The 13,965-nt window shown below is 38.2% G+C and overlaps 1 protein-coding gene across 2 annotated transcripts in view; it reads right to left on the minus strand.

The window, feature by feature from the left end:
- The window catches only part of PPP2R5C (protein phosphatase 2 regulatory subunit B'gamma), a 183,277-nt gene that overhangs the window by 9,727 nt on the left and 159,585 nt on the right, over positions 1-13,965 (minus strand). For both annotated transcript variants that reach the window (XM_065402392.1, XM_065402393.1), the window contains 4 exons: positions 12,165-12,292; positions 9,707-9,808; positions 6,234-6,306; positions 3,477-3,593 (listed from right to left, as the gene is read on the minus strand). In XM_065402392.1, coding sequence (XP_065258464.1) covers positions 3,477-3,593; positions 6,234-6,306; positions 9,707-9,808; positions 12,165-12,292 — 420 coding nt within the window. The remainder of the gene's footprint in view (positions 1-3,476; positions 3,594-6,233; positions 6,307-9,706; positions 9,809-12,164; positions 12,293-13,965) is intronic.

Below are 13,965 nucleotides of genomic sequence, written 5' to 3' on the forward strand. Positions count from 1 at the left end.
CACTGCAGCTGGTTGGGGCTCAGTGGGGTGGCAGGCTTGTTGGAGGGGTCCAGGTGTGGGGGGTAGGGCTCTTCAGGATGAGGGTTCAATGGGCCTGCTTAACAGGGGAGCCCCAGCTGCTGCCGAGGGGATGCCATATCCCGCTTTCCACCGCAATTCCCCTATCCCCTTTTCTTCTCCATTACCCTCCCTTCATTCCCCTCCCCCTGCCCTATTCCACCCCCTTCCTTCCCCACTGCCTCTTCCCCCTACCCCGCCCCACCGTGGGCACTCACTGATCCACGGAAAATAGGAAGGCTTCCAGCACACAAAAGGGGAGCACAACTGGCACTAGGACTCAGGAGGCTGCATTCAGTTGCAGAGTCAGTGGTTCCTGAGGCAGCCTCTGAGCTGGTTAGATCTGCATTTGCAGAAATTGGGGCGGTGTCAGTGGCTCGTAACCCCATGTGCCTCCCCCATGCCTCACCTCCCTCCCAAAACTGTACATGGTCTCAACCCCCGCCCCTTGTGCGGGGCAGGATATCTGAGCCCGGGGGGGGAGGGGGGGGGGGAAGAGAGAGAAGAGCGCCTGTTTTCTGCAGGCGCGCAGTCCCGCAGAATCCCCCTAGGAGTAATCCATATATTGAGACTGAAGTTCCCCTGGCTTCACACATGGAAAGGGAATCATTTCAGAAAAAGCTATCACAGAAGCTCTAGACCTAAAGCTTTCTTCTTAGCAATCTAAATTTAGCTTCCAAGACCTCCCTAGGTTACTGGTACTAATATGTACCATAACCACAGACTGCTCCCCAGCACTCCCTAGAAGCCTGTCTACATGTCTTAGGACTTTTGTCACCTTCACATCCCATAAGAAAGTCACTGAACAGATCTCTCAGTTGCCACATACACATCTCTCTATATTTCAATAGATCAAATACTCTACTATCACAGCCTGTCTTGAACTTCCAAATGTGAAGAATGATGCTCTTCCTCTATGTCAGTCAGAAAATAATTCCCAACTAGGTTGTCTTCCATCATGAGATCTTCTGAGTCCCAGTCCAGGGGCGTAACCCCAAGACCATCCCAGTCTGTTCTAAACTCCAATGAGAAGGCAACTATTTTAAAATCATTACAGTAGTAACAGTTATTCTATTGCACCAATATATACCATATAAATTGTTACCAAGTACATATATAGCTCCCATCACCATAGTAGGGGTTTGTCCCAAATATTTAAACATAGAGAAACAAATGTTCCTTCCTTCCTATCCTGCAGGAGCAATAACTCCATTAGTTTACAGGATTTTGTGTGTGTTAGAATGAGGGGGTGTATTAGCAAGAGTGTATGTGTGTGTATATAAATGGGAAAAAAAGTGAGTTTGCATTTAGTTCTGAAAGTGTGGAGGTCTGGTTTTCTCTCTCAGCATAACAGGAAAAAATAAAAACAAAAAACAAAACACCCAAATGAAAGTTGTCCTAGGCTTTGAATAAATAACTAAAAATGTATTCTATACCACCAGAGTTTGGAGCAAGAAAAGAAAATGCCTCACGTTAACAGTTTTAATCCTTTTTTGCTTTACTTGCCTTTACACATAAGGAATGAAAATTAAATAATTCAATGAATCATTCCGTATCAGTGATTACTTTTCACATTTTCACTTCTATAGCTTCCTTGTCTAGTTAGTATCTCCCAGTGATAAACTTTTATATTTTACTAATTAAAAAAAAAATCTGTTAAGTCTCTTTTTAAGAAAGCTGTTCCGACACTAACTAATGAATACCTTTCTTCTGCTTTACAACACCTCCTCCCTGGCTCTGTCACCCAGATTCACTCCCCAGCCTTCTTTATCTTCTCTCCATGGCTCACTAGTCCTATTGATTTGACTGCCTTCCTGGTTCTCAAAAAAGCACTTGGCAGCCCATCAACTCAATTGCCTCTATGCCACACTCCAACTCTTCTCAGACATGTTAAAGGTCTATAGCAATAGTCCAAGTTGGCAGACGTGGTAAGATTAATCAGATCAGGCCTCCCCTCTGGTAAGCCATAGGAGCTTTGTCAGATAGAGAAGTGTCTTCTGTAGCAGACTGACCATCACTTGCCTGGCAACTTTGCCTGCAACCCCCCACATCCTGTACTTAAAAGGGGGCAGGAGAGAAGCATAAAAGCAGCTACCATTACCCACCCCTCTCCAGCTCTGTTGCCCAGCCTAGTTCCCAGGTTCTGATCCTCAGCATGCCTTCACAGTTTTATGGCCTCTCTCCACATCCTGAATTCCATTCCACACCTAAGAGTTTTGTTTACTCTGTTACGAAGAAATAAAAAAAAAAAAGTTTGACTTCTGGTGGGTTTTTTTTTTCCAGAGCACAACAGATCTCCAATCCTGCCTGGGGTTTCTAGGTGCAACCAGAATGAAAATAATCATGGAACCCTGCTCCGTAGTGCAGAGGGGATTGAGGCATCCCCCTGCCTAGCCCTGTCTTTGACATGCCTGCCTACACAATGGAAAAACAACTTTTCTGCTGTGTGTAATGCCTTACACATGCCTATGAAGGGGGTCATAAGATTTACAGCACAGCAAGCCTAGTTCCTTGAAGGCTGTTTGAATTAGCTTGCCTGGTGGAAGTCCTATGAAACTGAACGCACTAAGGCTCATGTCTCCTCATGACGTTTCCTAGCAGGCTCAAATATACACTGTACACAAGAGGTGACCCCACAAAATCAGATCCATCCACCCTCACCAGTAGGTTCAACAAAATCTCACAGCCAACTGACAGATGTAAAAGAATTAGCACAGGCAATATATTTTCATCTATTGGTAGGATATCACAACTAGAGCAATTTCTATCCCATATCCACATCTATAGACAGACTCAGGAATCAAGAAACTGCCAGTTACCCTGAAACAATTTTCTGCAAAAATGTGAAATCAGACACAAGTAGATAATTAGCCAGATTGCCAACATTAGAGTTGGCAACAGCAGCAAAAGATTACATTTATCCTCAGTGATATGAACAAATTTAAGGGAGTGTATTTTATAGAAGGAGGATAATACAAGTACTTTGGTAATGACTAAGTCTGACTATATTTCTTACAACCTCTCCTTCGTGCAAAAAAGTTGAGGTATACAGAAAAGAACTTGACACACCCTAGCCATCCCTATACTCATTGTCCGCACTATGACATGAACAGAAATAAAAATGTTTTTGTAGAAGAAATCACAAAACATACAGTAGAAAGCAGGCATTACAGTTAGAATTTTTATTTCTGGCTACTATTGTATTTTTTGTTTTAAAGTAGCATCTTTGACAACATTGATTAGTGTAGGATACCATGGTTAAAATATTATGAAAATACTTCTGAAGATGATTTCTAGGGTTAATGGGTACTGCTGTTTTTAGAAAAGGTAACTGCTCTCTTTAGTTTGACTGGTTACTATTTACAGATTTGTAAATTAAGTTTGTAGAGAACAAGTTTAATTTTTTCATATGGTTTTACCTGACACGCCTCCTCTTTCACTGTCTTTTTCAGCATCTGTAAATCTTCAATTAAAGGCCCATCTGTTTCCATTGCAACAGGACTGTTCAGCACACTGGTGTCACTATATGTTGGGTACTAATAAAATGCAAATTGTTAAAATAGAATCATTGTTAGCAATGATAACTGGCTATTAAGAGTAAATCAGAGCATTTAATTGGCAAGACTTTTAATTTTAGACTAGCTTCTGTATAATTTATTTTAATGCATCAAGAATTAAATTAATTATGCTCCCAGAACTGAAGTATGATGGAAAAATAAAAACTGAGTCTCCATTACTTTGGTTCTGGCAGAAATACAATATTTAAATATACAATTAAAGTAAAAGGAGCAAAATTATACCAGGAACATGTATGAATCTGAGTTTTAAAGGTGGAAGAATAAAATTCTAAATTGCCAATGCTCAATCTCTATTCTGCTAAATATTTAATATAAATTGTATTAGAGACACTATCAAACGTTTTCTGATCGATATAAAAACAGAAATATGTACTGGTTTTGGTTGCAGGAGCAAGTTTGTATTTGTAAAGACAAAACCCAATATTCAAAAAGACCACGTTTTCCTATGATATGCTTTCACAATACAATGAAAAGTGTAAGTACTTCTCTTTTAGAAATATAAAATAGGAACATACAGTACCTTTGCTGAATAAAAAAGACCTGTCAAATTAAACTTTACAGAACCTAAACTAACATAGAGCACTAGTTTGCAGAGATCCTGGCAATTACAATTTTTATCTTAGATCAAATGATCTATTAGTACTGTTAAGACCAACAAAGAAAAAATTGCTGTGTCACATACATATAGACCATTTTAAAACCCATTAAGATTTTTCCACAATTATTTTAGTAACTGAATGTAATGGTAACTTAATAGACGTATCTGATTTCACACATAATACAAAGCAGAAAAATGAAGAAAATTAAGTACAAAAAGTTAATTATTTTAAGTCACTATAATTAAAATACCTTACACTTTTTTATTTTTACATAAGGTGCAGAATTAGAAATACCTTTCAACAATAAGTATAAATTAAAAAATTAGGAATATAAAAACAAATACTAGAAGACAGATAACTAGATATAAATTCTGAAAGAAATTTTGGTCATCTGTCAAAAAAAGCACGAAGAGCACGCACAGATATGCTGTATATAGATTCTTCATGTGGCTGAGGGCTTAAATGTCAAAATTAATTTTTGTTTTTAAATTTAACTTGCTGGTTATATTAATTTTGTCATTCAAACAGACTATGTAAAGTATTGTATACATAGGTTATGCTAATCAGTTTTAGAAAACGTACATAGTTACACAGAATGATTTTTGAACAATAGAAAAAGGTTCACATTTGCACAATTACATTATTTTACTATATCAGTCTGAATAAGTCACAGTGGTATTTTAGCAAGGCACAACTGTTTATCATTTGTGAGAATAAGTATGAACATATTTTGAACAAGCATGTACTCTTCATTCAACACTTTTGTAACGGTGCCTTTTTAGTAAAGTTAAAATTACTGGCAAAGATTAATCAAATTTGTCTATGGCACTAATCAAAAAGTACACACAAAAATGTATCTGTTTATCTAAATAGAGTATGTTTTGTTGCACAAAGTTTTAAATTTCTCTGCTTTCACATACATGGTTCTTTATAAAGTTACAATGCACTTAAGCTCTCACTCAGCTGACCTACTGATAAACTGTCAAATTTTAATTACTAAATATTTTCTATGACCACTTTAGAAAGGATTCCCCCATAACCCCCCAGAAAAGTCAATGAGAGAAAAAAATTCTAAAATATCTTTTGGTTAGAAAAAGATAGCTGCATTCTTTACTATTCATTAAACTGATACCAAGATCACACCAGTGCAGCCATTGGATCCCCCAACAGTTGTACTCAGCCAGGAATCTTTTGGGTTGTAAGAACTTTATAGGTAAAGGTTTCCTTTTTTGCCAATAGCAAACCTTGACATGATTGAAATCCAGAAATTTGACACTTAAAGGAACAAATAGCAGCACAGGAACACCAAAAGCAATAGAACAAGAATAAATCAGAATAGCTTGTTCACTCTAAAATGTTTTTGTTCTTTCAGAAAAACCTGCCCTTGCAGCTGGCTATAGAAACTACATCTGCTTAAGAACAAGGTGGTTTTCCTTTTAAATAGGAGCTGGTTTTGATGTGCATGTTCACCCACGAACAGTCCATTACACAATCCAGACGCCAGGTGGATACAACAGACAGGGACATGCACCATTGCTTTAATTCACTGGGCACGGCAGAGTAAAACAATCTGACAGGTCACAGGTCCCAGCTAGACAGAAGTTCTACTTTTAGTAGAAAACACTCCAATTCCCAACATCCCTCTTCTAATTTAGGCTTTTGTTTACATGGAGGTTTTTCAAGAGAAACCAATATTATAATCTCTGTTTATGCAATTCTGAACAATCACTTTTCAGATCACAATTCTATAGATATGTCTTATAAAGGAAGAAAGGAAAAGGTACTTCAGACCAGTCTTGTCTGAAACCCTTGTTTGCAAAATAAGTACTTGCACAAGAGAAAGGTTACAAATTTTAAAAGCATTTTTATTGCAGATTTTTCATATACAATATTAGTGAAACGGTTTTATTTCCAGGATCAGTCATATATCTGTTACCCCACTGATATTTAACAAAACCCTAGAATTTTTAACATGAATATGTTAATCTTTTCTAAATACCTGGGGATTTGATTTGGCTAGATTTTCTATTTTAACCCATGCTTCTTCTCTTTCCTTCGATTTTAGCTTCTCTCTGCAAAAAGAAAATTAAAAAACAGAGGTAACAGAAACTCGGTGAATTTATAAGTTACAACTCACATACTATTCTTTAACAGAATAGTGACTAATTGGTTATTTCATCTGTTTAGATGCATCTTCTACCAATTTTTGATGGACAGTTTGCCCATATACATATCTAAACCATACCACACCGCTAGTTGTGATTCCAGGGCAACATTAAAACAAAAGAGTGACAATTGTCTCAAGAAAATAAGGACACTTTATTACAATAAGCTGACTGGCATTCTCACCTTGTGCACAATAGGTTGCTAAAAAATACATGATTACAGCAAAAAAAATCTTCTGCATTTAGACTGGTGTATAGTCTGAAATACTTTTGGATTCTACCTTTATAATTAACAATAAAGGACATTGTTTATTTCCACTGTTCTGATTGCAGTTGATTTAAATTTAAGTAAAATAATGACATCGATAAAAAACTATTTTGAAATTGAATAATGCTTCATTAATGGTGAAATACTTGAGGAAAACAAATCAAGGGAAAGGGTCTAGTTATTGTCTAAATTTGTTTGAGAGATGTACATTCAAAGGTGATTTGCAAAGTGTGTGGGGAGGGGAATGAGCTTGTGCCCTTATGGCTTCCTTGTGGAGTAAAAAAGGCCAAAATGACCATTAAAAAGAAAGGGAAAATTTTTTTCCAGCTTCTCTTCCACTTCCTAATTTTTCTGATTAAGCCTTATTCCTCTTTTTAGCTGACTAACTCCTTGGCCAGAGAACTGGTGTGAAATCCTGGCTCTGCTGAAGTCAATGGCAACACTTCAATTGACTTTAGTGGGGCCAGGGTTTCAACACGCAGTGGGAGCTCTCTCAGCATTCAGATGGTAGAGTAGGAGTTCTAAATATTTAAGAGTGTGTCCTCTCACGTGGTTGTGTTAAATCAACACCTCCCTCCTCAAATGAATTTTAATTCATGAGCAAAAATCACTCCTTCAGTTGCTCAGGATTCAGTTTCTTGTCTGGACTCTGCTGCACTCAAGAAAAAAAAAAGAATCAAGACTTTATTTTCTAATATAAAAAATAAGTAGAATTGTTTTTACTAGAAAAATAGTACACCAAAAACTCAGTCCTATTTATCTTTTTTGCTTCTTTCTATGATGTATTCATTTTTTTCATCCTTTTGCCAGAATACTTTTAAAATTTGTCTCATACTACATATTCTAGCTCACTTTCACTTAAATTTACAGGAATAACCTATATACCAGCATAAGTACCTATACCCTAGTATAACTGAGGTCACACTAGTTCGGGGTGGAGGGGAGGGATTGCATTGATTTCAAACAAATATAGTTAAAGCAGAACAAAACTATGTGTTGCTAAGCCCTTAAGGACTGCTACAGGAAGAAATCATGATATTTCACTTTGAAACTAAAAACATGATTCTAACCAAGATCTGCTCAAACCCCCAAATATTCCTATGCTGAAACAGAACCACCAATAGTTTTCATTTCTACAGTTCCTTTAATCAGGATCTGAAACACTTGACAAGCAAATATTTACGCCTCAAACCACCCCTGTCAACATGCTTAGACTTATTATACCTATGGGGAAGAGGAAGCACAGAGAAATTATGTGACTCAAAGGCCATACAAGTCAGTTGCACATTTGGGAATTGTCATAACTAGAAAGGGAAGGGTACAACCCTCCTATATACAATACTATAAAATCCCTCCTGGCCAGAGGCACCAAAATCCTTTTACCTATAAAGGGTTAAGAAGCTCATGTAACCTGGCTGACACCTGACCCAAAGGACCAATAAGGGGACAAGATACTTTCAAATCTTGGGGTGGGGGGGGAAGGCTTTTGTTTTTGTGCTCTTTGTTTTGGTGGGTGTTCACTCTTGGGACTAAGAGGGACCGGACATCAACCCATGTTCTCCAAATCTTTCTGAACAAGTCTCTCATATTTCAATTTGTAATAGCCAGGCAAGACATATTAATTTCTCTTTGTTTTCTCAACTTGTGAATGTTCCTTTGCTAGAGGGTTTATCTCTGTTTGCTGTAACTTTGAACCTAAGGCTAGAGGGGGTTCCTCTGGGCTCTATAAATCTGATTACCCTGTAAAGTTATTTTCCATCCTGATTTTACAGAGATGTTTTACCTTTTCTTTTTAATAAATCCTTCTTTTAAGAACCTGACTGATTTTTCCCATTGTCCAAAGACCCGGGGGTTGGGTCTTTGATCACTTTGTAACCAATTGGTTAGGATATTATTCTCAAGCCTTCCCAGGAAAGGTGGGGTAGGGACTTGGGAGATATTTGGGGAAAGGCAGAGCTTCAAGTGGCTCTCCCTAAATGTTTGTTTAACTCGCTTGGTGGTGGCAGCATACCTTTTAACCTAAGCTGGTAGAAATAAGCTTAGGGGGTCTTTCATGCGGGTCCCCACATCTGTACCCTATAGTTCAGAGTGGGGAGGGAACCCTGACAGGAATAAAAACCAGAAAAGTTCAAGCTTCCAATCCCCTGCTCTGTTCACCTGACCATACTATACTTATAATAAATAATATATGGAGATATACCTATCTCATAGAACTGGAAGGGACCTTGAAAGGTCATCAAGTCCAGTCCCCTGCCTTCACTAGCAGGACCAATTTTTTTGCCCCAGATCCCTAAATGGCCCCCTCAAGGATTGAACTCACAACCCTGGGTTTAGCAGGCCAATGCTCAAACCACTGAGCTATCCTTCCCCCCAAACACTTCCTTCCTATTTATCAACAATTTATTAAATAAGTTCCCAGTACTGCTCAGTCTTTCAAATAAAGGAATCTCTTGCTTTTTCCTTTTAAATTTGTACCTAGGTTAAAGATGAAATTAAGCAAAATTAAATAGTTCACTTTACAGATGGTTGTGAGGAATATGCTACAACATAGCATTAATACAAACATATTGCATTCATCATTGCATTTATGACAAAATACAATAATGCCCTGTACATACATGCACAGGCACACACACTAGAAAACAATGCTGGAGGATTCTGAAAAGTATTGGGGTGGGGATGTGGGGGACAGATGGCAAATAATGCATCTAAAATAAAAGCAGGATGTAAATTAGTTATCATTCTCTTCTGTTGGACTTTGAGACTGGTGGTGTCACAACAATGATTTTGCAGAAAGATGGCTGCCAGCAGCAGTATTAGGTTTGAACTATTATTTTAAACACTTAATTTTAAAATACATTTCACAGTTCATGCATGCTGAGAAGCAAAAGAATCTCACCATGTGAATTTTCAGATTTTTGTGCTGAATAAAACGGGCACAACTTTTTTTTAAAGCGAGAGTAACTTTTCAAAGTAAACAATGAAAATTCTCTGAACAGGTTATTGTAGAATAAGCTGAAATGTTAATATGAAACTTACTTCAGTTTTTCTGCTTTAAATTGTTGTGTGCAGTCATCAAACAGTTTTTGGTTCATCTCCATGAAGAGTTTCAGAGCATTGTATATCAAGCCATGTATTGTCCTAGAAGTAAAACTTCGGGTTGAAACTCACAGTACTTTAAACTTTGCGCTGCTCAACAGTAGCCAATAACTTACAAAACTAGAAAATTACATTATTTTAGAATACATAAAGACAAAACTAGTTAATGGACGTTTCTTTTTAGCTACAGTATGGCTAATACAAATTCTAAATCATTAAATGTTCTTCATATACAGTTTACTTACTCTACAGCAGTATTTGCCACTTGTTAATGAAAAATGTTCTTCGGAAGTTCTAATTCTCCTTTATATAATATTGTGCATCATTATACGGTTGCTTTAGAAATTTAAAAGTTGATACAACTTTAATCAAAATAGAATTATTAGAAAAAATTAAAACCGTAATATAGACCTCAGCAGGTGATACATTTATACTGTCAACTGACTGAAATTCTGTAAATATTTCTATACTGATATAGAGGAGTCTGCATAATGTAAAATTTATTCTGAAAGCATAATCACAGCTATACATATATGGTAGAAATATATAAAATACTGAATCACAATAATAATAGGGGTCTTTAAAGCTAGTATTAAACTACTCCTAGGGGAATTCTGTGCCACTGTGCAATGCAGAATTTCGCAGAATTCCCTGTTCCGCCCCCGCAGAATTGGGGCTGCAGAGCTGCTGGCTGCCACTAGGGGCCGCTGGACTCTGCAGAGCCCAGCTTGCAGTGAGCGGCGCGCCCAGCATGGCTGGCTAGAGGCTTCATGCTCTACTTGATCCTCATTCTCCAGGCAAAGGGTAAGGAAGGGGAGGGCTGCACCATACAACGTCCCCTGGCAGGACAGTAAAGAAGCAGGGGGGAGTAAAGGCTCTAGGGGTGCTGGTGGCTGAGCTCTGGTGGGAGGGGGGTGCTGGTGTCTGGGCCGGGGGGTGCCCTGCAGCTGGGCTCTGGAGGGAGGACAGGTATTTTTAAATAAATTACCAAAAATAATTGAAACTGGAGTGATTATATTGTGTTATTTTGACAAATAAAATGCAGAATTTTAAAATGTGTGCAGAATTCCCCCGGGAGTATATAAGCAAACAGATTAGAAACAGCATGAAAAACAACAACAAATAATCTTCACCTGCATTATATAGCGCACACTGCCAGGGAAGTAAAAGTTTACTCTACAGAAGTAATCTATTATAAATTACTGATCACCAGATCAGAAAAGAAATCAGTTACATCGTTAATTTGCATTATTCATGTTGGTTGCACAGTGAGCGTGGGGGTGTACTGGATTTCACGACTTCACTCATGCTCAGGACAGAATGAATGGATGGCCATAAAAAGTGAGAAAAACAACTGAAAGTAACCCATATTTACTATTCACCACACAAATCTTTTTTTTAGGATTACGGTTTTTCTTTTAAAAGTAATCCAGATAATATTTTTAAAATCAGTATATCAATGGATTACCTGTATCCAGTTATTGCACACACTTCCCTCAGTATACACTGAAGTTAGTGGGAGATTCATCAGGCATTACTGTAGGCCAACCAATCAGTAGTCCTCACTCCACAGCAATGAGCTATGGAACAATCACACCACCAGCTCTTGCACACTAGCTCAAACAAAACTGTTTTGCAGCTGGAGTAGCTGCAGGATGGAGCGGACTAGGAGTACTTTCATGCTTGAGTATTACACTATTGTGTGGATGGAAAGGGAAAAACAAAGGCGATATGTAGACAGAGAAAGAAAACAGGAGACAAATGCTGAGAAAAGGAAGAAGAAAAAAGAAAGAATAAGATGATTTTAATATGGATATAGTCAAATGATTATCAAAAATATGGGTCAACAAAGTTTAGACGTCAACCATCAAAATTTGTCTTTAGTAACCACTAAACTACTATGCAATACACATTTAATTTACTCTCTATAAATAATCCAAAATAAAATATGGTGTAGGAGAAAAGCTGCACTAAAACATATTTTTACAGGAAAGAGTCCACCCTCTCCAATGCATTTCCTGGGCCCTCTGATAGGTGATCTGACATTTGCCCTCACTCATCTCCTTTCATATTGTTAAGGTCTTGGTAGAAATATTGTGAATACGCATGATGCATCTGATGAAGTGGGCTGTAGCCCACGAAAGCTTATGCTCAAATAAATTTGTTAGTCTCTACGGTGCCACAAGTACTCCTGTTCTTTTTGCGGATACAGACTAACACGGCTGCTACTCTGAAACCATGATTATACTGTAGCTACAACAGGTAATTCACAAACACAAGGCATTTTAACCCTAATTGTTTGAAACTAAAGTTCAGTACTGTTAGATAAGTAACATTAACATTTAGAAAGTCCTTTAAACATATTAACCAATATATTATTTGTACAAGAGTCTCTTACTTGTTCCAATGTGTCTTTGAATTTCGGTACAATGATGGAAACATGATGGGCAAAATCTTTGCTGCATTGTCACTGATTAAACTCATAATGTACTCATTATTCCAGTAGTATAGTGCTCGTTCTGCCACCTGAAAGACATGAAGATAAGCACACTACTTTATCCATCTTCCAGTTAGCATTTTCATACCATAAAGTTTGCTAAACAGAACTGAAATTAGGAAATAAAATGGCTTGGAGAGAATTGATGATACCAAATATTAAGTACCGAAATATTTTAAAATTACCATCAAGAAATTCAAAGTTATGGTTTACTTTTTAATCTGGGTCAGAACTGTGTAATTTACAAAAATATGGCTACAAATCATTCTTAAGAAACATGTGTCCTGTGCCCTCCATTTTATCTATGATGCAGCACATGCACAATTTAAATAGAATCCCCTGTGATCTGTTGGGGTCATGTAGGCAGTGACACTCTCCTTGCATTTAAAAAAAGGTTCTCAGTCAAGAAAGTCGGTGCCAATTTGGTACTTCTACAGTAGCACTGCAGCACAGCTAAGAAACTTAAGAACTGCTGTGATCCAAGGATCTCTTGATGCCAACTTGCAGAAGGCACAGAGGTACATAGGGATACAAGGATCCCATGGCTTCACTAAAGAGTATCATGTACGGTCTCTAATGAAAGCTTGTGTCATACTAGTAATCAATCATTGTGAAATGTGTACACAAAACACACATGAAGAGTTATGTATATATTCTAAAAATTATGTTCTCTGAGAGTTAAGACAGGTCACTCAAGAACAGCGTATCTGGAGACAAACTTCTACAGGCCGGGAGTGGGAGACACTTGTCTCCATGGTGGATCACTGTGTATTGTATGTCATATAGTAGAAATGTATTAGCATTCTAAGTCAAATGTTAACGAAGAGCTGGCAGAGATTTGAGAAGGAAATTAACAGAAGGAAATAAACAGCAGGGGTAACCCTATTTCAGGTAAACATCAAAGATATGTTCTTATGTATTTGGGGGAGCAGAGAGGCACCCTGGAATCCTTCACCAAGGAAGGAAACTGACAGTGGGATTTGCTTAATGAAAAAGGGTTCTCAGCCAGGCTTGGCTAAAAATGCTGGGAAGAACTTTGGTTGAGATAAATTTCTCTAATCAGAAGAAAAAACGGTTGCTAATCTTTCTGTAACTGCTGTTCTTCGAGATGGGTTGCTCATGTCCATTCCACGTTAGTTGTGCGCATGTCATGTGCACAGTTGCCAGAGATTTCTCTCTCAGTGGTATCCATAGGGCTGGCTTTAGCGCCCTCTGGTGCAGCACATTCATGTGCTATTATAAGGGGCAAGGCTGGCCCCGCACCCTCTCAATTCCTTCTTGCCAGATAACTCTGATAGAGTGGCAGGAGGCTGGGTCGTGGAATAGACAGCTCGAAAAACAACAGTTACGGAAAGGTTAGTTACTGGTTTTTTCTTCTCCAAGTGCTTGCTCATGTCCATTCCATGTTAGGTGACTCAAGTGGTAACCAAGGAGGTGGGCTCAGAGTACATGGACATGCGGATTGCAGCACTGCTCTTCTGAACTTGGCATTGTCTCTAGCCTGCTGTGGGATGGCGTAGTGGGAAGAGAAGGTATGCAATGACGACCATGTCACAGCCCTGCAGATGTCTCAGATTGGGACCTGGGCCAGAAATGCCACTGATGAAGCTTGAGCTCTGGTCGAATGGGCAGTCAAGATGGCAGGAGGTGGTACGCCCGCCTGCTCGTAGCATGTATGAATAAAGGAGGTAATCCAGGATGA

This window comes from Emys orbicularis, chromosome 4 (genome assembly GCF_028017835.1).
Source record: "Emys orbicularis isolate rEmyOrb1 chromosome 4, rEmyOrb1.hap1, whole genome shotgun sequence".
Taxonomy (NCBI): domain Eukaryota; kingdom Metazoa; phylum Chordata; order Testudines; family Emydidae; genus Emys; species Emys orbicularis.